A 22,463-nucleotide genomic window follows, 5' to 3' on the forward strand; every position below is an offset into this window, starting at 1 on the left:
AGATTTGGAGGGAAATCTGCTGGATTGCTTTACGGCACAAAACAGGAAGAGGGCGCTGTTCTTCCAGAGTTTCTGGCAACGGCAGATGGAGGAAGGAGTGAAAGGCCGATGGAAAAATCACTTCCAACATGTTGATCCTCTTCAGAGCGGGGGAAGGGGGCAGGAAGCAACAGGGTTCATGGGAAATGTAGTCTTCACTTTGAGAAACACTAGCACTAACAATACCACTCGTGTGAGACAGAAGCTACCAATCGTCTCCACCATGATCTCATTTGTTTACGGTAATTATACCAAGGCATCACCATTCATTTGACAATGGTAGATTGATGTTTAGAAGTGCTTCACGTAGCACCTTTAACCAGTCCATGTGTTGTGTCAGACTTGTGTATGATGATATAGGACAAACCCCTCTTGTAGATGCGGGTTGGGCTGCGGCACGGCGTCGGTGAGGCGCAGCTCGAAGTCGTGGCAGCGCAGGGGGCTGTCTCGGTAGTGCTGGATCAGGGTGTACACGCTGGGGAAGTGCAGGTTGGGTGTCAGGAAGTAAAAAGAGTGTCCCCCCTCCGTACCGGAGCGAATGCGACAGTGCTGGACCCTCCCATTGCGCCTGAAATACGTGCAGAGGACATACAGCGCATTAGAATTTACTGCTGTCCAAGTCCTGTCAAACATTATTTTTACAGCACATTTTATACACCTATAAACAATAAAAGCAAAGCCACATATCACCATTTCTCACTTTGATCATGAAGGTGCGTCCCGGCACAAGACACATTTGATCTTGTGCATTCTCAGCAGCAATGCCGGTACTGAATGACTATAGAAACACTATAGAAAACACTATAGAAAATATTTTGGTAACACTTTATAATAACCATCATTAATAAATGGTAAATTGATAGTTAATTAAACTTTAGTTAATAGTTATTTTACTGTTAACAAACAATGAAATGATCATTAATAATGTTTACTAATTATTAATAATGCTATAATTTATGTTATTTTATCATTCGTTTGTGTAATATAAAATCATTTGTTTATAAATTATATATTGTATCATAGCTTTTTACCCTTTTTACCGTCTCTTATCAGCTATGATACAATGGCTTAATGTTGGGCTGGTTCTAAGCTCTGATATCAAGGAGCAGGAGTCGTACCAGAAGGAGAGGGTGAAATCGGTGACGAAGGTATCACTCTCTCGGACCAGGAAGGTACCGTCTCTTCCACCGGACTCGGCACAAAACTCCTGGAGCAGCCGTTCGGCCATCTGCCTGCCCTCCTTCATGCGGCCGTGAAACCAGGGCGCTGAACAGTGGAGCTCCGGGTACTGAGAATGAGAAGAGACGCGCTCTTAAAAATGGACGATGGAAAGGGGGTGGAAGAGGGAAGGATTAAGGGAGGGAACAAAGGGAAAGAGGGAGGGATAGAAAGATGGAAGAGAAGTGGAAAAAGAAAAGTAGAGCAAAATAGGGGGAGTAGAAGGGAGGGAGGGGGGCAAATAAGAGAAGCAGAGAGAAAAAACGATGGGGGGAAGAAAGGAAGAGAGGGAAGAAGAGAGAGGGCGAGAGGGAAGGACGGATGAAAGTTAAGGGAAGTTTGTGAAAGCGGGAGAGAAAATGAATGGCACAAAAATGTATGGTAACACTATACTGCATAGTGCATGTGTTGCTTTTCAAGCAGATTATAAGCCTACCTAAAAGCTTAGCTAAACAGTTCTTACAATATAATCATCAGACAAACATCAGAAAATTACATCCAATTTCATATCATGTTATTAACCATGCAGTTGGTATTCACCCCCATATTTTTTTTGCACATTGTGTTTCTTATATCATACATCATACACCACTTCAAGTACAGTGATCCCATGTTCGTAAAGAATCGATATAGTTTTACACACAAACGTTCCTCTTGCTGTTCTACCTTCCTGGGATCTTCATCCTCCTCCTCGTACTCCTCTGCGTAGTACAGCTTGTCGTCCGAGATCACACAGTAGTGCTTGTTCCACCGCTGAGGAGGAGAAATTAAAATTCAGATATTTAACTTAACATTCAAATACATGCAACACAGCCCAGTTTGGTGTAGCTCCTCATACATGGAGGTTTTTAGGAGGGTTCAGAGGGATAAAGTGTCATTGAAGGCAACCCAAGAACAATGAAAACGTTTGCAAGCTATTAGGTGGAATTCAAGCTAAATTTACCACTAACCACTATCCCCTAATCATGTATTCAGTGCATCCTACTTTACTTTTTCTTCTTGCCAAAAGGGACAGCATCTACATGTGCTCAAGAGACTGTAGGATTTTCATTAGGTCCTTGTTGAATTGCACGTCTCAAATGCCTGCAGTACTTCAGTACAGTTACATTGCAAGTGTAGTTGCAAGATTGCTTTTTCCATTCAACATTTCTCTTGGCTAGCTAGTAGAAGATTCATTTCACCTTCCCTGGTTTCCTGATAAAGCAAGTCATGTCAATTTACAGCATTAGATAGACTGATTTAGGTTTTGCATTTTGTTTGTTTGACTCCTTCGTTGTAGTTAGGATTGCGAAGTAAGCCTTGCTAAGTATATGTTAGCAGTACTGTTAGTTGTCAAGTTGTAGCAATGTGCCATTACCAATCATTTTATTTGCTTTTTCATTGTTATATTTTCAATTGCCTAGATGCTCACAGCTCGCAAGCATGTTACTAGCGCTAAGCTGAAATGATAAAAACAACAAATTTGGACTCACTCAGGCTAAGGTACCTTGCCATACCCATTTGACGCCCATGACAGTACCTGGTCGACGGGGTCCCAGATCTCCAGGTCTCCCTGTTTCTCCCCCTTCCTGAAGTCCTTGCTGAGTCCTCCTCCCTCCACACTCAGCTTCTTGTGCTGGACGAAAACAGCGAGGAGAGCATGGTCATGGCCATCAGACACAAAGGAATGTAATACAACGGAATACAATACAAAACCCTCTGTCTGGACTCCTCACGCAACTACACATCGATATGATCTCTCACACACAAACACACACACACACACACACACACTGTACCTTGAGTATGATCTTTCCCTTGAGCTGTGTGGGCGAAGGTAGCTGCTCGGCCATCTGCTCCACAGGTTCAGTCAGCAGTTTGTCTCCGAACACATCTCTGAAGATACGAGCCATCTGACGCTGCTGCTCAATGGGGCAATGCTCCTCTATGGACAGGATCACTGGGTAACTGAGGAATAACAACACAGTTATAACAGCAACACTTGATGTTCTTCAGTCAATGCAAACGGCATTTAGTGAGAGAACAGTAAAGATAGAGGAAAAGAGGGAGAGAATTCTTCCCGACGCTCACTCTGAGGTGACGAAGGCGTGCTCGTTGATGGATTTGACCACGTCCTCAAACTTGATCTTGGTCGTCCTGGTCCAGCCGTGGTAGATGATGGGCTCCCCGGGCCCTTCCCAGCAGTCCACTGGAGAGATTGGATATCACACGAAATGTATATTCATATATGTATGTATAGAAAAGTTCAATGACAACAAAGTGTGACTGTGCAGAATTCTGTTTATTTCTGAGCCACAAATCTTTCTGGCGATGGCATTGGCTCGCTAGAATGTAAACAACAATTTTAAAATGTCATTACAAAGTGCAAATAATATAATTTGGATGGAGAGCTTGTGAAAGTGTGATGGGCAAGCCGTCTCATTTGTGATTACTGCAGCAGAATAAAATGGAGCTGATATCCACTGTGTAAAGAAATGATCCAAGTGTAGGACATTTTTAGCCGTTACACTGACATTCAACACAGCGGCATCCCAGGCGCAGACAGCGTACATAGGCCTCAGTGGACGACTCGCTGCGAAGCTGATCACCCGTCAGGTACCTGAGGAAGACACATGCTATGTTAAAATACACTGCACAAAATCCAAAATGGCGTTGTCCTAAAGCGACAGTCTGCATCCTAAAACGGCTTAAAGTGTCCACAAAAAACATGGTTAGTGGTGTTTTCTTTATGGTACAGTTACTGCCAACTTCACTGATATTGATTGTATAGTGTCTGTGTGTGTGTGTGTGTGTGTGTGCACGTGTGCGGTCATACTGACGTGTTGTGCGAGGAGCTGATCCAGTAATGAGACAGAGGGTTGTTCATGTCCAGGTTGCGGATCTCCGAGACCTTCTCGTCCCAGACGGAGTTCTCTTTGGAAAACAGGAAACTGAGGAACTGTGAACGAGACAGAGAAGAGAAGAGAAGAGTGGCTTCAGATCTGAGAAAAAGAGAAGAAGGGGGGGGGGGCAAGAAAGTCAGGGACTTTAGGTAAAAAGAGAAGGATCACTCCAGCTTTTGCTAGGACTCTTAAGGCTCAGACGCGCTCGATGCCAATGCTCCCAGTGCATTTCTGGCTTTAAGTGATTACGCTGTCCACTACTGCATACGGTATATCACACATACACACACACAAGCTACTTCACTCTCTCATACATTCTCTATCTCTCTCTCACACACACACACACACACACACACACACACACACACACACACACACGCACAGGCAGACAGCAGAATACCTCGCTGACAGTGAACTCAGGATCGTTGGTTTTTCTCATGGTGTCGTCGATGAAGGTGGTCATCAGCTCTCTGACCTGGTTCAGATCGCTGGCCCAAGACTCCTGAAGGAAGCGAGGGGAAGAGAGAGGGAGAGAGAGAGAGAGAGAGTGAGTGAGTGAGTGAATGAGCAGTACTTTCTCATCAAAGTAGTGGGAATACTTCCACCCAGAGAAAGTCAACGTTTCTAAATTTTGGGAGAGGACACCGACAACTCCCCACTTTTCTAGTCTATTTGATCAATGTAACCGCTCTTACCTTCTGCTGGTAGATGAGAAACCGCTGGAAGTCGTGGAGCAGAACCGCCGAGGCATCAGGCTTATCTGTGCTGCTGCAAGACGGAAGAGACCGAACACACAGTCAAACCCCGCTGACGCACTGCAAAAAAGTCCTTACAAGCTACCGTTCAGTCAAGATAGCATTTTATTATAGTGTAACATCTGTTAGCTTTCTGTTATTCACATGAGTGCGAAAGATTGAGAAAAAGAGGAAGCATTACAAAAACAGGCGCTCACCCCATAATAAAAGCACACGATTCCTTTTTGAACTCCTCGAGGATCTGATTTTTTGAAAAGACGACAACAATGAGAAACTGCGTGCGATAGAAATGGATTAGGTTTACTTTAACGAGATCAATTCGGACTCACGTCTTTCTGTTCAAACATGATAAGGTTGTATAATTTATGGAACTGCTCGAAGTCCAGGTGGTCTTTCTTGGCTCCCACCTCCTGTGAAAGCAAACGGGGAAAACACTAGTTGGATAGTGGGACAACCGAAGGAACGGTCAAACTGTGTGAACTTGTCTAGTATGTCTTTATCTTTATCTATGCATGTAATTATAATGGATTTATGGTGGACTATCCTGGGAACACGCAAGTATTTTAAAATAAACTCATATCCCAGTTATGAGAAACCTGAATATAATAGTTGGGATAATACAGTAATTTGCCAGAATAGTGAGGCATGTAAACGCCCCGTCGCCTTAGCACACTTTGTTTTTGCCGTTAAAATTCCTTTTCCATGGTAATTATGAATATTCTGTTAAGTTGTGTATTGAAGGATATGGGAATGAGGGTTTCAATACTGTGTTAGTATTCAGTTTACTATGTTTAGACTGATATATTGCGTTGATGATATAGACAGATCTGGTCCAGTCAGTGTTGTCCACTGCTGATATGATGGATATGATGCAGTTTGATTGATTATATATTTTTTGTAAAATTGAGCACTATCACCCTTAACCTGAATTGCTTTTAATGTGACATTTTTGAGGCTTTTCCACCCTGCCAAGAATAAAATGCTGGGTGAAACACACATTTTTAGGAATTATTTGGCATGAAATTCGTCACATTTAAAGATATTGAAGACCGGGACAAAATATTTGCCATCAGCAGCTTCGATTTTAAATATATTAGTATCGGTTGGGCCTTGTTTCTACCGTGTTATTACCTTATCTTGCAGAAAGCTGAAGTGACAAATTAACTGGACTACTGTGCTGTACATTCAGTGAGGATGAGGATAGAGAAGAGGAGGTATACCGAGAATTTCTCCTTGAGGAAGCGAGTGCTGGGGGCCTTGTAGTTGAGCTGGGGGAAGAGGGACTTCAGCTCCTTTATGGAGATGCTGGGGAGGACGGATGGAGAGAACACATGCAGTCAGCAGTGGAAGTATTGCAGCAGTGAGCCTGAGTAGGTCTTTGTCGCTGTTGACTTGTTTACGGTGTTACACAATATGACTTACAGGCCTAGTATGAGTCACTTTCCAGTCTTATGGAAAGTGACTGACCAGAGGCGTAGAGGTGAAAGAAAGGGCAAGAAGAAGAGGAACTCTGTACCTGTTCTTCTTGGTCTGGTTGATAGAATACATCTGCTTCCTCAACCAACTGAAAAATATAACAATAAGAGTTCAGATCAGTGATTACAAGAGTGTTTGGTTTATCAGTAACAAGTATGTGTGTGTGAGTGTGTGTGTGTGCGTCTACCTCTCTATGATATCTGGAGTGGGGGCCACCAGTGTCTCTTGCCTCAGTAATTCTAATCCTGTCAGCCATTTGTCTGCATCCTCCATAGAATCAGCTACAAATTGGCAAAAAATAAAAAATAAAAAAACAAGCACACCAGATGTGGAACAGAACCCACTTTCTTTTAGTGCCCATGTTAATGGATTGGAATGAACACACCGTGGACCAAATTTGCATCATATCACCACAGATGCATCTATATACATATATGCATATATATATTATACATATATAACGGGACATTTCACCTCTGTGTAGTGCATTTTATACTCAGAGAAGGTTGCTGATCCATGTGTTGAAATATTCCTCTGGTGTGAAAACCTCACACAACAACATAATACTTGTCATTTTATGGAGTTTCTTGAGACAAAAATGGTCTAATTTTCAGATATCAGGCTTAATGCAAATCTGTTAAGCCCTACACTTCACTTAACATTTATTTATCAAAAGTTCTCACCGACATTTCCCTATTGACCAAAGGTAACTGGAAGAATACATGTAATTTAACCACAAGGCTAGTAACATATGAAACCACACATACAATTCCAGTGTCCCCTCACCTCCTAGACTCAGGGTGTTCAGGACAAACTGGGAGCCATAGAAGATAGTGAAGCAGGTATTTTCTTCATGTTTGTCCTTGCCGTCTTTGAAGCGCTCAAAATCCTTAGAGTTTCTCCCTGGACGGATCTCTCTGATCTCAAACAGGTCCACTGAAACGAGAGCAAGAACGTTTTTTTGTGGCTGATACTTTAAAAGGACACCTGCCCAGGTTCTTCGCAACATTTTCTATTTGTTGAAACACATCTGTCTGGGGCCAAGGGGATACAAAGAGGACTTGTCAAGTGTACAACGCTGTATGGCAGCATCCCCGGGGGGGTTTTATATTTAGCCGACAGTAATTCCGTCTGAATCATCCCACATTTACAGCTGCAGTAGCAATCACAAAAGGCTCTTGATAAACAGGAAATGTCAGTATAATAAATGCAAGTCATATAGTTGGTGCTTTTTTTTTGTTTTCACACTCTTCACTCTTCTCTCATTCTATGGCTAGACGTTTCACACCTCAACACACTGTGGCAAAAGGCAGCATGTTAAAACACAGTCACAAAATATCTATGAATGGAATCTAAACCCTGTTGTAGCGGCTTTTGTATCACAAATGTCTGGTGCCATCATGGAGGTTCACCAAAGCTTTGGCTGTGTGTAAATAATGGCTAAATATAATAACTGATACAAAAAGAGCGAAACCTGAAAAAGATTGTTGTGATGTGGGTGTAGGTCAATAGGTGAATGATATGGTAGATTTGAATTTAAACTGTCTTGTCTTAAGCAGGCTAGGGCTGGTTCATACTTTATTTCAGGGTTTGTGGTGTTCACGTTTCACACGGTCTCCATGAACGTCAGGCAATTTGAGGCCGTTGCATGCGGAAATGTGCACAGTCAAAATTATGTAATTGCGACCTAAGCAACTGTCACACGCAAAGTGCACCACCTAAAATTTGAAACAATGTGGACGGCGCATCCAAGATTGGCTGAACAAAGAGGAACCAGAACAACTGGCCGATTCTGGCTGAGGTTCTTTTTTGTGGGAATTACAGCACCTAGGCCATAACGTTTACATTATGTACATTGTTTTACTCTAGATTTTAAATATCAGGAATGCTCTCATTGCCAAGAAGGCATTGAGAATACTGTGGTAATGTTACATGCAACTATTAGCTAATACTAATTCTACTATACTTTAGTGTGCGTATCAGATGTGTTTACAAGACAGTGATGGTAGGTTTACCAGATACTATGGTTAGCTAGCTAACAAGTTGACATTAATATCGATCAGATGTACAGTATCAGTGCAGAAATGACCAGTTCCCAGTCAAAAACAGCACAGAAATTAACATGTCGTCCATCACAAATGATGTAATTTTGAAAATGTTGGAACGGAGCAATGACACTCATTCCCCGAAGTCTCGTCAAAATAGATATTTTGCATGGCGGACGGACAAACAGACATTCTCCCCTACCTCAGCCACTACTGTCAACATGAGCTAAGCACTTAAAACCCGACTGCTCCAGTGGAGCTGTTCAGTGGCCAACAGCAGAAGACTGTGGCTGTATTGGGTAGCTGCCAGTGGCCAACAGTAGAGGACTTTGGTTTTACTGGGCAGCTTCAATGTGTTTAATGTGTGTTACTTTATGAATGTGAATCAGGGCGTTGCTGGAAAAGAGAATGCATGCTCAGCAGATCTTTCCAGGATCAATAAAGGTTAAAAAATACAAATAAAATAAAACTACAAATTAAACTACACTTATCAGTAAGAGGAAGCACTGATGTAAAGGGTAAGAGCTTAAGGTTGTAGGGGGAAAACCTAAGGCTAGGATGAATGTTAAGATAATGATAAATGTAATGCCTGGCTTGTTTAAATTCAAGAGGGATGGTAGGCAGATATCACTGTCACTCATATGTCTATAGCTTATGTTGTATTTAAAATCTATAGTTAACAAAGGGTATGCTTTTCAGAATTTGTAACGTTTGTAGTCCATTCCCTCTAATCAGCCCTTGGCTAAAGATCCTAAATTCACATTTATACTGAACAAAAATATAAACGCAACACTTTCGTTTTTGCTCCCATTTTTCATGAGTTGAAATAAAAGATCTAAGACTTTTTCTATGCACACAAAAGGCTTATTTCTCTCAAATTTTGTTCACAAATTTGTTTAAATCTGTGTTAGTGAGCGCTTCTCCTTTGCCAAGATAATCCATCCACCTGACAGGTGTGGCATGTCAAGATGCTGATTAAACAGCATGATTATTGCACAGGTGTGCCTTGGGCTGGTCACAATAAAAGGCTACTCTAAAATGTGCAGTTTTATCACAAAACACAATGCCAGAGATGTCGCAAGTTTTGAGGGAGCGTGCAATTGGCATGCTGACTGCAGGAATGTCCACCAGAGCTGTTGCCCGTGAATTGAATGTTCATTTCACTACCATAAGCCATCTCCAATGTCGTTTCAGAGAATTTGGCAGTACATCCAACTGGCCTCACAACCGCAGACCACGTGTAACCACGCCAGCCCAGGACCTCCACATCTGGCTTCTTCACCTGCGAGATCTTCTGAGACCAGCCACCCGGACAGCTTTTTTCAAGATAAAACTGAACATTTTAGAGTGGCCTTTTATTGTGACCAGCCCAAGGCACACCTGTGCAATAATCATGCTGTTTAATCAGCATCTTGATATGCCACACCTGTCAGGTGGAAATTCAAATTCCACTTCTGAATTGGGGGTCCAAGCATTCCATCCATCACAGAGAAACCAGTGAGTAATCTGGGTAAAGCTGTTTGACACAGCATCCATGCAGACAACCAACCAGGAGCCGGAGACTTGGGTAGCTGCAGTAAACAAGTCAGGCCTATCTGGGAAGTTGAAAGGCTGGATTTATCTGCATGGCATCCTACCACGGATCCTCTGACCCTTCCTAGTCTAGGAAGTGTCTATCTCGACTGTGGAGGGTTCCAAAATGAAGCTCAACCACTACCTGTGCGGGTGGCTTGGGCTGCCATGAAGCCTCAACAGCATTCCTCTGTACAGGAACAAGCTGAAGCTCCCTCTCAGATTTCTTGATCACCCATTCCAGAAAAGTGCTGATGCACAGGGAGTCAGGCGGTCTGAAGGTCTCCCAAGCTGGCATTGAGGTGAGGATGGGGAGGAAGTGGAGGGAGCAAGATGCAGTGGAGGAAACTGAGGCACAGCTGTGCAACAAAGCGTTGGTGGGTATAGTGGCCTCGGGGCGAGCAGGCCTAGGCAGCTTTGCAGCACCCCACTATTATGACATGGCCAGAGGCAAAGAAAGACGTGTGCTTATGAATGATGAGGTTCGAGCAGGAATTGAAGAGATGCAGTACGGTAGGAATGCAGCAGCAAGGGCCACTGGGCAAGATCTTGTGGGCTGAGCTCTGGCAAGTGGAGCAACCAGTGCATCAAGTTCTTGATCCAGGTAGTCTACAATGTTCTACCTAGCCTATCCAACCTGTTTCGCTGGGGCAAGGTGGAGTGACCATCATTCCCATCGTGCCTGAAGAAAGGAACATTGTAGCACATCCTTAGATATGCTGCTATTGAAGAGCCCTGGGTAAGGGCCGCTACAGGTGGTGCCATGATCAGATGCAAAAAGCTATTGGAGAAACTACTAGCAATGGCATACATCAACGCAAATGTCTCCACCCAGCTAGGAAATCCTTCACCTTTATCAGAGCTGGAGAATAGCCAGTACCAGAGACAAGATCCACCACAGGACTCCTGACAACAGCAACAGACTGGCAGATGAAGGTCGATCTCGGAAAGCAGTTAAAATGTTCAGAAGCAGTTGCAATCACCGCAATCAGGTTGTTCTGCTCTCAGTAACGACGAAGCAAGTCGTTATGCTGGAGCTCACTGTTCCATGGAGCAGATGGAAGAGGCCAATGAGAGGAAGACAGCCAAATACGATGACCAGGTGGACCAGCACTGCAAGCAGGGGTGGCAGACAAGGTGCGAGCCCACTGAGGTGGGCTGTAGAGGATTTGTAGGAGGAAAGGAAGTCCACCACAGAGGCTGCTAAGAGATCCTATTGATGGCTGTGAATCAAAAGTGATAACGTGGATAACATTATAATGCCACTTAGATACAAGTGGGGGTCTGACCAACCCTGGCTGGGTCGTCTGGGCGAGGGTGTCTTGATCTAAGCATTCAATGACCCTAGGTCATTGATGATGTGCCAAGTGCATCTCAAGATGTATTTTCCAAGGATATCTCCTGATTACAACAAGGAGATGGAGCACAATTTGAGGTGGCCTGTCAGATGTACAAGCATGTACACACATTTTTATGAATACTAATTGTTTTGCAAATAGTAATATGCTATTGTTTGGAGTGTCTGACTTTATCATTGTCTTTTTTTCATGTTGAAGTCCCGTTCTAATAAAAGCAATTGAACTATTTCAGAGAGTTTTTATTACACAGCAAACATCACACAGAAATGTTATTGCACAAACAGAAAATACATTTCAGAAATATCAATCAACAATGAGATCCTGAGGATTATCTTGAGTAGTCTTCCTTCTCAACAGGTATCAGACTTCAGGTAGTAAGGTGCCGTGTAAAGTCCCCGACTTCTACATCTCCAGACAACTGTGAATGTGCAGCCTGTCTTAGAGCCTCACTAGAGTCCTGTGATAATTAGACACACATGGCATAGCAACAGTTACAAACATGCACAGTAAACAATATGATGGTTGTCAGTTGCAAATACTATTTTTTCTGTGAACAGATTCTGCCACTGTCCCCAAAATAAATAAATATAGCCTATATCCTTGGCAAACAGGCAATACATGTCATAGCCTTTTGCTGCAATCTACTAAGTTCAAACATGGATAATTGCAGTTGGGGATATGTTTCAATAGCATTTCAGGGTCAACCTGGCAAGAAGCAACAGACTGAGACAAATATTGGATCCTAGCTATATAGCTATATTGTTTGTGATTCATGTATCTTTACTTAATCGTGTTTACACATCATACATTTTCAGTGCTAACCACTCGTTTCTAATTTTGTTAAGATAGCTATTTTGACATTTTTGTGCCCACATCATCATTATATGACCATAAATGACTGTTACAAAAATTGAGAAAATTAGCACAAACTTACCTGATTCAAAGACATTTCCCTTTGTTTGTCCGACTGTTCCTGTAGATTGGCGACATCAGTATAAAGCGACGGGGAAGGACCACACATGGCCACACGGCGCCGCCAAAATGCAAAGTTACATAGTGTAACTTTAAATATTTTGATCAGTGATTCTCTTAATTACAACACTTTGCCACCACAGCACTTTTAGTGTAAACAGGTGTTTTTACAGTGTTTACATGTTTCACTCACTCCAATCATGTATGCCCCCCCACCCCTCCACCCGAGCACCTAGAGGTCCTGGATTTTGAATTGACCAGCCTCAGGAGTTTAGGCTGCTAAATTTGTCTTCACTTTTAAATCACTTCTTAAAACTCACTTTTATAAACTTCCTTTTATGTAATGAGCTTTAATAATTGTTGTTTCTTACCTTGCTTTCATTGTTTTTGCTCTTACTCCTTTGTAAAGCACTTTGTAACTGCGTTTTGAAAAATGCTATAAATATGCTATAAATGCTATAAATCGCGATGGTGATGATGTTGATGATTTTTATTATTATCATACTCACGGACGCCGTCGGTCTTCTCTGCGGTGCGTGTCAATGCCACCTGCCGGGTTTCCATGATGACCTGCACGGTGAGCCGCTCCGCCTTCTGCCGAAACACCGTCATGACGACGCCCATCTCCAGGTCCCGCTTGATCAGACTCTTCTTGTACTCCGTCATCTCCCCCTGCTGCCCCTGACGAGCCATCTCTGCTGCTGGCACAGGAAAGAGAGACAGGGATCATTCACTAAACCCTAACCCCGCGTTCACGCTGCCAGCACCTTAGTTGATGGGTCGCTCTATTCTGACCGATTGTGGGTGGTGGGGGTTTTGAACATGCTAATCAAGTATTTTGTTGCTGCTTTGGTGCCTTTCATAACATTACATTGTTAGCATTGCTAGCTAGCAAGTGCTAATTAGGCAGCATTAATAAAAAATAAACAGTAAATTGAGTTTAGAGATCACATCAACCCCATCAATGGATGCAACCGTTCTCTGAGCATCGTTTTTGAGACATTTTAATCCTGTATTCTTTCAAATAAAAGTTGTAGAGACCTGGGAAGCTTTGAATGAATGGCCGGTAGGGCTGCAACTAACGATTATTTTCATTGTCGATTAATCTGTGGATTATTTTCTCGATTAATCGATTAGTTGTTTGGTCTATAAAATGTCAGAAAATGGTGAAAAATGTGGATCAGTGTTTCCCAAAGCCCAAGATGACGTCCTCAAACGTCTTGTTTTGTCCACAACCCAAAGATATTCAGTTTACTGTCATAGAGGAGGAAAGAAACCAGAAAATATTCACATTTAAGAAGCTGGAATCAGAGAATTTTGACTTATTTTTCTTAAAAAATTACTCAAATCGATTATCAAAATAGTTAACGATTAATTTAATAGTTCACAACTAATCGATTAAGCGATTAATCGTTGCAGGTCTAATGGCCGGAATCAACTTTAAAACCATTTTGCATTTTCCAGGCAGAATTATTGCTCATGAGACAAAATCAGTGGGGAAACAAGGAAGCACAGGAATCTGACTGAAAGCAGATGACAGTGAAAAGCTAAGCCGTGGCCAACTTTTCATTGTCAACAGGGTTGTTGACCGACCACAGCAAAGTTTCCCTGGTGGCTCAGCTCTATACGAAACTAACAGACTTCGGTGACTTGTTGATCACGTTGCTCGCAGTGTGAACACACTACAAGCTTTCGCAAATTCATGGCCACATCAAATAAAGTTTTCTACTGAGCTAACTCACAGTAGTGTTTATTCCGCTGCTGAGGAGGATCATAGCACCTTGCGAAATGTCAACAGTTCCTGAGAACAACACAAAGCCACTAAGGAGAGCTCAAACTGCACCCCGGCTCTGTTACAAAGGATTAACACGGCCTACAGAGTCCTACAGCAGTGGTTCTCAAAATGGGGTACAGGGACGACCAGAGGCACGATTGAAGGAAAAATTAAAAGGTTTGCAAGCTATTGAGTGGGGTTCACGATGTGCCCTGTTTTGCAGCCACTAACCTTCCATACCACAGTAATTTATTCAGTGCATTTTGTAGGTAGAACAAAGTGGAGCAATGACTGATGCTTGACAAGATATTAGTATTTGCTCAATGTGATAAATTATTTGGCATAGGTCACCAAACTATCAGCTTAAAGGGAACTCTGGTAGTAAATGCTCCCCTGATGGGATTTTTTATGCAAGTATCTACATGTGCTGATGTTGCAGGATTTTCATTAGGTCCTTGCTGAACAGTACATCTGAAATGGGGGTGAAGTGCCACATCTTGCCATATCCAACCATATCCGACAGAGAGAGAGAGAGAGAGAGAGACAGAGATAACAAGGAAGAGGTAGAGACAGAAAGCGAGCGTATGAATTTACACACACACATACACACTCACACATACACACATGATTTGGTAATAACACCTTCTCACAAAACACTGAACCCTGCTGTTTACACACTTGCGCGGCCTGAGTTTGGTTACTGCCTTGAAATACTGGCAGTAATAAACTCACCCACTCTGACTCCACATCATTACTTGAGCACTGGATGCCATCCAAAGATAAGATGTCATCGGGCATTATAGGGAACAGTGTACACTTCCTTAGTTTTTCACACCCTTGCACCGAAAATACCCCGCCACTTATTCCAGACCTGCCATTTATGATTTTGCTCTCTAGCCTGTGTTAGATCTTATTATCAGAAGCAACCTCCCATGACATAGTGGATTTTTATGACTTGAAAGGACTGGAAATATACAGTATAATATAGTGATAGAGTAAAATAAAGAAGTTGAATAGAGATAGTGTGTGTGTGCATATTTGTGGAGGTGGAGTGGGGGGTGAAGGTGTTCAACCGGGTTCTCCACAACACCTAATATTTAACTTGCAAATGAGCATCAGGAGGATATTGAGCAAAGATTGCTACAGAAAGGTCTGTAGAGTTGAATTTGAACTGAACGTTGTTCATCAACTATTAACAAAGTGTATTGTGGGCCTCTGTCTTGTGTGTTTCCACATGAAAAAAGTACTAACACATATTAAGGAGACGCTCTAGGAAAGCCTACATTGCTTCAAGTTGGGTTGCATGCTGAAATAGCTCGGTCTAAATCAGGGTTTCTCACACTTTCATGCGTCAGTACCCCCCCCCCCCCCCAAGAGAAGATTTTTGCATTTAGATATGATTAATAAAGAAATGTATTACTCTCCATACTTAAGGTGAGAAGCTAAAAGTGGAGCGAAAGCGAAGGTCTGGGGGATGAAATCTGAAAAAAACTGCTTTGATTGTTACTGGTGCAGAAAGCGCTTCCTTTTTCTTTTAATTGTAATTTGAATCGAATTGAAAAGCCACAAAATGAAAAGGTCAAGGTAAAATATAACATGGCAAGTACAGCTCTTGGTGAAGTTTTTGCCTGTGCACATCAATTCATCAATTGTTCATATTATCATTACTATGTTATATTATATCAATAGCTAATTTTATGTTAATATAATACCCATTGTCTAGTTTCATCTGTTCTAGTTTCGTCTGCACATTTTAAGAAAGCTAGAACATAAAAACATAAAAAAGGCTAGTTCTTCATTCTGAAGAGAAGTTAATAATTAACTCACATTATTATGCAGCTATTCCCCTGTTTTCCCTCCTGAAGCCTTTAACCCTGTACAGGTACTGTCCCTAGCCATCATTATAACCTTATTTACACTGACTAATATCCTCATACTGATACAGCACACACTTGACTGGTCAGGACTAGGGCTGGGCGATATGGACCAAAAATCATATCTCTGTATTTTTAGGCTGAATGGCGATACACGATATATATCTCTGTATGTTCTACGACGTGGGCTAAATGTTCAGTTGTAAGTAGGGCTGGGCGATATGGACAAAATCAAATATCACAATATTTTTGACCAAATACCTTGATATCGATATTGCGGCAATATTGTAGGGATGATTGTAGGGGTGCTTTCACAAAATATTTACACAATGAGATTTTTGATAAATAATCATCAGTAATGTGGATATAATGACTAAGTGGGCAACGGCAAATAATAGAACACCTAGAACAGTCTGGTAAGTTCAGAAAATGACATCACTTTACTGTAATGCAGCCTTTAAAACCAGGAAAAGACAACACTTATGCCATATCACCATATTACAATATCCAAAATCTAAGACGATGTCTAGTCTCATATCACGATATCGATATAATATCGATATATTGCCCAGCCCTAGTCAGGACAAACATACTCACCCAACACACCCATGCATGCACAAACACCCACACTTCAGGATAATCAATATGTATATGAAACAATGATGATGAACAATGTAAATGAACAATTGATGTGTCGTTCGTCAGATATCACACCACAACACTCACAACATACAGTACAGGAATACGCACACACACACACACACACACACACACACACACACAGACACACACACGCCTAGAAACACTCTGGTCCAGGTAACAAATGAAACCAAATTGCATGTGCCCAAACTGTTCTTTAAGTTGGACTGTGGATCAAATGGCACAATCGCCAGGAGCTGATCACAGATGCATGCATTGTGTCACATAAAATATGTAGATGCAGTCGAGGCTTAGTCCTAGCCACATTTCAAATTCACTATAACCCAGTGATTCCCAAACTGGGGTCCAGGGATCCCCAGGGGCCCTTGAAGGGGGTCTAGGCAAAATAAAATTGGGATCAGTTCAGTTTCATAGTTATTTCAAATTAACACAATGAGAGGCTGTATTTAGGATGACTAGTCTGATCGGAACTGCTCTGGAGTTAGAAATAATTTCATTGGTTGAGTTAAACTCCAGTGGGCGGAGCCAAAGTGCAAATTAGTTAACTGTCAAACTTGTGTGGCAAAGAAGAAACTGAGGTCAGAATGTAAATTCATGACCATGACGTTCATGATGGTGGAAGGTCAGCTCGCTAACTAGCTTACCTAGATAGCTGCAGGCTAGTATGGCTAGTTTGAACTTTGAAGCTAAGCTAGGCTAACTAGCTGTATACTGTATTTGGGTGAGTGTTCTCAGAATTCCGAGAATAAAGTTAAAATTCAAAAATAAAAGTCAAAAATCTCAGAACTCAGAATTTTTCACATGGCCTTAATCCTCTTCCGCACCATTTTTGCAGGGCTTTAGTCTTACTTAGCCAGAAAAACTGTGGCTTCTTTGGCTCCGCCCATTGAGGTTTACCTCAACCAATCAGATTGTTTCTACCTCCAGCGCAGCTCTGCCTCCAAGAAACGTTTGTAGAACTAAAACTCCAATCTGCCATCAGATGAGGGTCTGGTCTTCTATAGCGTTTCCATATTGGGACTCCTTGACATGAAAAGGTTTAGGAACGCCTGCTGTAAAAACCTACATTCTGAGAATTTCTCTTGTTTCATTAGAAATATCAAAGCACTGTACGCTGTATCAGAAAATGGTTGTTTATCCTTGTTCATAGCAGAACCCTTCTTGGTGCTGGTTCTAGAACATTCTGCTTACAGCGCCATGCTCAAATGGTTCTACACGGAACATTTTTGTCCCAGGGACCCCCATGAGTTCATACCACCCCCAAAGGTCACACATTAGATAAAATTTGGTCCCAGAGTCCCCATAAGGTTCGATTTTTGTTGTTGTTGATTTAGTATTGAACTGTAGAACCGTCTAGAATGTCCACTCTAAACAAAATGGTATAAGAAAATGGTTCTTTAGGCTAGTACCTACTGTAAGCCTTTTTGGCGCTTTAAAAACCCTTTTAGAAAGGTTCTCTATAGCATCATGCTCAAATATGTTCTACATAGGACCTTTATGGTCAACAATTTAAGAACACATTTAATGCTCCAAACCAGCAAGTATTAAAATTAACTTTTTAAGGACCACACTGGCTAATTTATTCTGTTCTTTGAAGCATTACAGAGAACCACTAGCCTAACCAAAAAACCTTTGAAGACCCCTCCTTGTTCTGTGTAGGAATTCAGCAGTATACTGTAAGAACTTTAGTTTTTAGGGCTAAACACTGTTGTAATGCAGTGTATGTAGCAAATAACGGTCTGTACACGCTACAGGTGGCATGAAACAAGTGCACGGGACTCCGTATAACCTCTGTGTGTTGCGCTGCATCAAGCTGCCTGGTCAGACATCATCTGTAGCCCAGCAGATAGGCTGCCAGTAAAAAAAAAAAAAAAAAAAAGCGGATTTCCCCCTCTTGTCACTTAACGTACCACAGCCAGCAGCTCCACGCGTATTAAAAAACAGTACAGAAAAAATGCAAAGACTTACCCGAGTGGAATCAGTTACTTTCTGCTCTGCAAGGTCGCCGCTCGCTTCACGTCAAATCATGATTTCAAAGTTATGAAATGAAGCTCTAGAGGATGTGGAGTGTTGACAAGAAACACGACCAGCCGCAAAACGGCCAGTTCCTCTATCTGTGTGTACAAGGAAGTAAAAGTTCACTTGCATTACAGGCATAGCAGTAATAAAAAAAAAAAAAAAAAAAGATCCGGAAGCTAGGGCCGGTATCTATGCAAAAACTATGGACGGAAGGCCATTTGTACTAAAGAGCCGCTATACTTTGTCAGCATCGAGAGGAGCCGTTGCTTTTGTAATGGAACCACTTTGGAATAAACTCTGCTTACTGGTAGTTTCAACCCGGAGCATTTTGCACATACCGGCGTCTCGCGCGCGGCGTTCTTGACGCAGAGAAAGGCGCCGTCAGTTTATTCTAGGAGATGCACCGTCAACCTGTAGGGCAGCGGGTGTCAAAGTGGGGTCCGGGGACGCCCAGGGGTCCTCGATTGTGATCCAGGTGGTCCCCAGTAAAATGTAGAAGGTTGAATTTCACTATGAGTTAATTGAGTAGAAATCATCCTAATTAGAGAATGAATATTGACTATTGTAATCCTAAATTTCATTTTTCAAATCTGGAGGTCTACTCAGTTTAAATTAAATTGAGTCAGCAAATGATAGCATAAAAGCAAAGAAAAATATAATATAAATAGGATAGAGCAAGTTGGGGTATTAAACATAACACAAACTGACAATTACAAAATTAGAACGTGTGAGGTAGACATATATGAATAAAGAGTATGAAATATACTGTATGTATGCAGTGTGTGCACAATAATAATAGGAGAGCATGCTGAGAAATTACTGGAAAAAATCTGTATGACATTAGAATATACAAAAATTCTGAAATATACGCAGGGTGAAAATGAATGAAAAATTATATGCAATGCATAGGAGATGAGAAAACTGAGAATATGAAAGCAGTTGTGTGAATTTACAGCATACAGGATGTGCAAAATGCATTTGCATTTCCAAAAGCTTTATATTGGCTACATATGTGCACAGTTGTTATAAACAGTGTTCAATCTGTATGAGAAAAAAAGTAATGTAATGTTGTAATGAAGGTAATATTGTAAAAAGTCTTGGTATTGCAGGCTGGGGGTCACAAATATGGAAATAAAATCATAAACTCAATCGCACCGAAGTCTCGCCGGTATTTTCCCCTGCGCAAATACAAAGATGAGCACAAATATTTTCACTATATTTTGACTTTATGGAACCATGTCCATCGTGCCATTGTGCGGGCCGCTGTGGACCGATATAACAGATTTGCATATGCAACGTCACTTGCCCCGCCAATTTGCATTATAGAGAACAGAGGAGAGAGAGAGGGCGAGCACAGAGCGGCCTTTCAGTCTCTGGGCAGAGTATGCGTTTGTTGGTGCTATAAAGGTGGAGATCTTGTCATCTATGTCTACAGCAATACTTCATAGTCTATATCTAGCTATTCATGGGCAAGGACTGGCATGGTCAAAAGCTATAGACAATCAGAGGTGTTTAGGAATTCAAGCCTATTAGGAGTTATGGAAGCAAATGTCCATCTCATAAATGAGTTGAGAAACACAGTAGAAAGTGAGTGGACACTCCAGGCGCCCTCTTATTTTAATACAAGCAACTTTACAGGTTCACATAGGCAACAATGTAATCGCTGGACTAGATAGATATACAGGTAAAGAAACACACGCACACACACACACATTCAACTTCAAATACTATATCTATTGATAATTACATGTTTTAAAGTAGCAATAAGTTAACGTTCTTACTGCCCCGTAGCAAAAAATGACATCCGTGGGGAGTTGATAGGCTTGTTGATCAATACTAATTCCTCGATTACTTCACCAGGTGCTGAGACAGTAGTGAACAGTAGTGAAGAGACTAGGGACGGGACAGTATATTGAAATTCAATATATCGTGATACAAAAATGTGAATCGCGATATCAGCTCCATTTTATTCTGCTGGAGTAATCGCAAACGAGACGGACTGCAATGTGATTTTAAATTAACAGAATTCTGCACAGTCAGACTTTTATTGTCGTTGGAATTTTTATTTATTACATCGTATCGGGGTTGTATTGAATCATGAACCTCGTATCGCGTATCGAATCGTAGCGTGAGATAAGCGTATCGTCCCGTCCCTAGAAGAGACCTGTTAATACTGTTGCAGTTCTTCGGTCGCCGATAGAGGGCGATAAAATTCCCAGATTACTTAATGCCCCTTTAAAATCATTACACACCTGAGAACAATAAAATCCATATTGTCACAACTGCAGGATCAGTCTGTGTCCATTAGAATAATACATCCTCTATTCATATTTTCTAGATGTATGCTAGGAGAAAGTCAGGTCTCGATCTGAAGGGGACCAAGAGGTTCAGCGTCCCTGATGAGGAGAAACAATTAAAGGTCCTATGTGCTACACTTTCCAGTGTTTTATTCTGTGTCTTGAGGTACATTCAAAGCTGTGTGTGTGGTGTCATGAACCAAAAACACTCTCAATCCATTTTTACACGTTCATTTTCCAGCATCTCTCTGAGCCTTACCAAGAACAGGCCGTTTCTGTCGCCGTGTCTTTAAGGCTCATTAATATTAACGACCCCTCTGTTCCGATTGGCTAACCGTTTCGAGAGTGAAACGTGAGACGCCGCGGCCCGGCGGCTACAGGTAGGGAAAACTCTCCGGTAAATAAACAATGACCACCGCTCAACCGCTTTGAAAAAAACACTTTGTTAGTCTATTATTTCTTACAAAAATGCTAATGAGCGAACCTTTGTGACGCCACAAAGTTACGGAAGTCCAAACGGCTCGTTTAGAGGCTCGCTGCACTAATATGGATTGTGTGGATTTAGCTGGCGACCGTGCATTTTGATACTTTCACCTTGTTTAGATAGACCATCCAACTCCTTTATAATCAAAGAGGCAAGGGGAATCCTGTTTTACACAATACCTTTAAATACATCCCCTTTCATTTGAGAAATCAAGAGTCACAAGATTGAAGAAGATTTTCTGAACTAGCTCATTATGGTATGAAACTGATCTTAGAGCTATAAGTTTGATGAATACACCTCAAGGTGTACAGCACCAGACCAGGGCTAGTTTTTGTAGCAGCACTCTGATAGGTTTTTATAAAATATTACACTTTTATGAGCAGCATTCCTGCCATTGAGAAGCTTGATAAATACTGGCTCATGTGAGTTTACGTCTCCTAAACCTAGGATGTTGGTTTTTTTCTAAAACACCTTATTACCAAGATAATCCTTGCCCTATTGATTTACAATGGTTTTACAAAAGTATTTTAGGGGGAAAAAAGTCTTTATCCCATTGACTTTAAATTGTTTCCTGAAGACATCTTGGCAGTACTGATCACCTTTGTCCCGTTTACTTAAAATGGAATTAAGAGGATCTTAGACCCCCTTTAAACCTGCCATTAAAAAGAAAATTCCACCCTGTGATACTAGGTAGTGATTTCCTACATTTCCCAGAATGCCTTTAGCGTGAACTTGTTGCATACAGCTGTGGGTTACCCGTAGGCGGAGAGCAATACTGATAGCAGAGTGAGAGTTTTATCAGTCGAGAAAAAGCATGAGTCATTCTTCATGTGTCTTGCTGCATTGCATTCTGGTCTACTGAGGCTACTGTCAGTGGAGAAATTGGTCTCTCTCCTCTTCTACGATGGATTTCTCCCTGTATGATTGTTGAACGTTGGTGCAAAAAGCCCTCGCTCTTTGATTCCGCTAAATCACATCTAGACACAATCCGGACATGGTCAGGGTCCGGGTCTTTCTCCCTGCCCCCCCCTCCTCCCC

General features: G+C 41.8%; 1 protein-coding gene across 1 annotated transcript in view; it reads right to left on the reverse strand.

Annotated features, from left to right (window-relative positions):
• plcg2 (phospholipase C, gamma 2) overlaps window positions 1-18,738 on the reverse strand; it is a 29,623-nt gene extending 10,885 nt beyond the window's left edge. Inside the window, exons 1-18 of the mRNA XM_071547354.1 lie at window positions 18,594-18,738; window positions 12,827-13,018; window positions 7,157-7,306; window positions 6,558-6,651; window positions 6,411-6,458; window positions 6,115-6,199; window positions 5,224-5,304; window positions 5,092-5,135; window positions 4,835-4,907; window positions 4,540-4,641; window positions 4,077-4,195; window positions 3,771-3,856; window positions 3,328-3,445; window positions 3,036-3,204; window positions 2,777-2,872; window positions 1,924-2,010; window positions 1,158-1,327; window positions 407-607 (exon numbers count right to left, since the gene is read on the reverse strand). Of these exons, the coding sequence (XP_071403455.1) occupies window positions 407-607; window positions 1,158-1,327; window positions 1,924-2,010; window positions 2,777-2,872; window positions 3,036-3,204; window positions 3,328-3,445; window positions 3,771-3,856; window positions 4,077-4,195; window positions 4,540-4,641; window positions 4,835-4,907; window positions 5,092-5,135; window positions 5,224-5,304; window positions 6,115-6,199; window positions 6,411-6,458; window positions 6,558-6,651; window positions 7,157-7,306; window positions 12,827-13,010 (1,907 nt within the window). The 5' untranslated portion in view covers window positions 13,011-13,018; window positions 18,594-18,738. The remainder of the gene's footprint in view (window positions 1-406; window positions 608-1,157; window positions 1,328-1,923; window positions 2,011-2,776; window positions 2,873-3,035; window positions 3,205-3,327; window positions 3,446-3,770; window positions 3,857-4,076; window positions 4,196-4,539; window positions 4,642-4,834; window positions 4,908-5,091; window positions 5,136-5,223; window positions 5,305-6,114; window positions 6,200-6,410; window positions 6,459-6,557; window positions 6,652-7,156; window positions 7,307-12,826; window positions 13,019-18,593) is intronic.
• Window positions 18,739-22,463: the final 3,725 nt, after the last annotated feature.

The sequence above is a fragment of the Centroberyx affinis genome, unplaced genomic scaffold (genome assembly GCF_046629955.1).
Source record: "Centroberyx affinis isolate AG114_WGS23_722 - 3 ecotype Tasmania unplaced genomic scaffold, CSIRO-AGI_Caff_v1 ptg005840l_1, whole genome shotgun sequence".
Classification (NCBI taxonomy): domain Eukaryota; kingdom Metazoa; phylum Chordata; class Actinopteri; order Beryciformes; family Berycidae; genus Centroberyx; species Centroberyx affinis.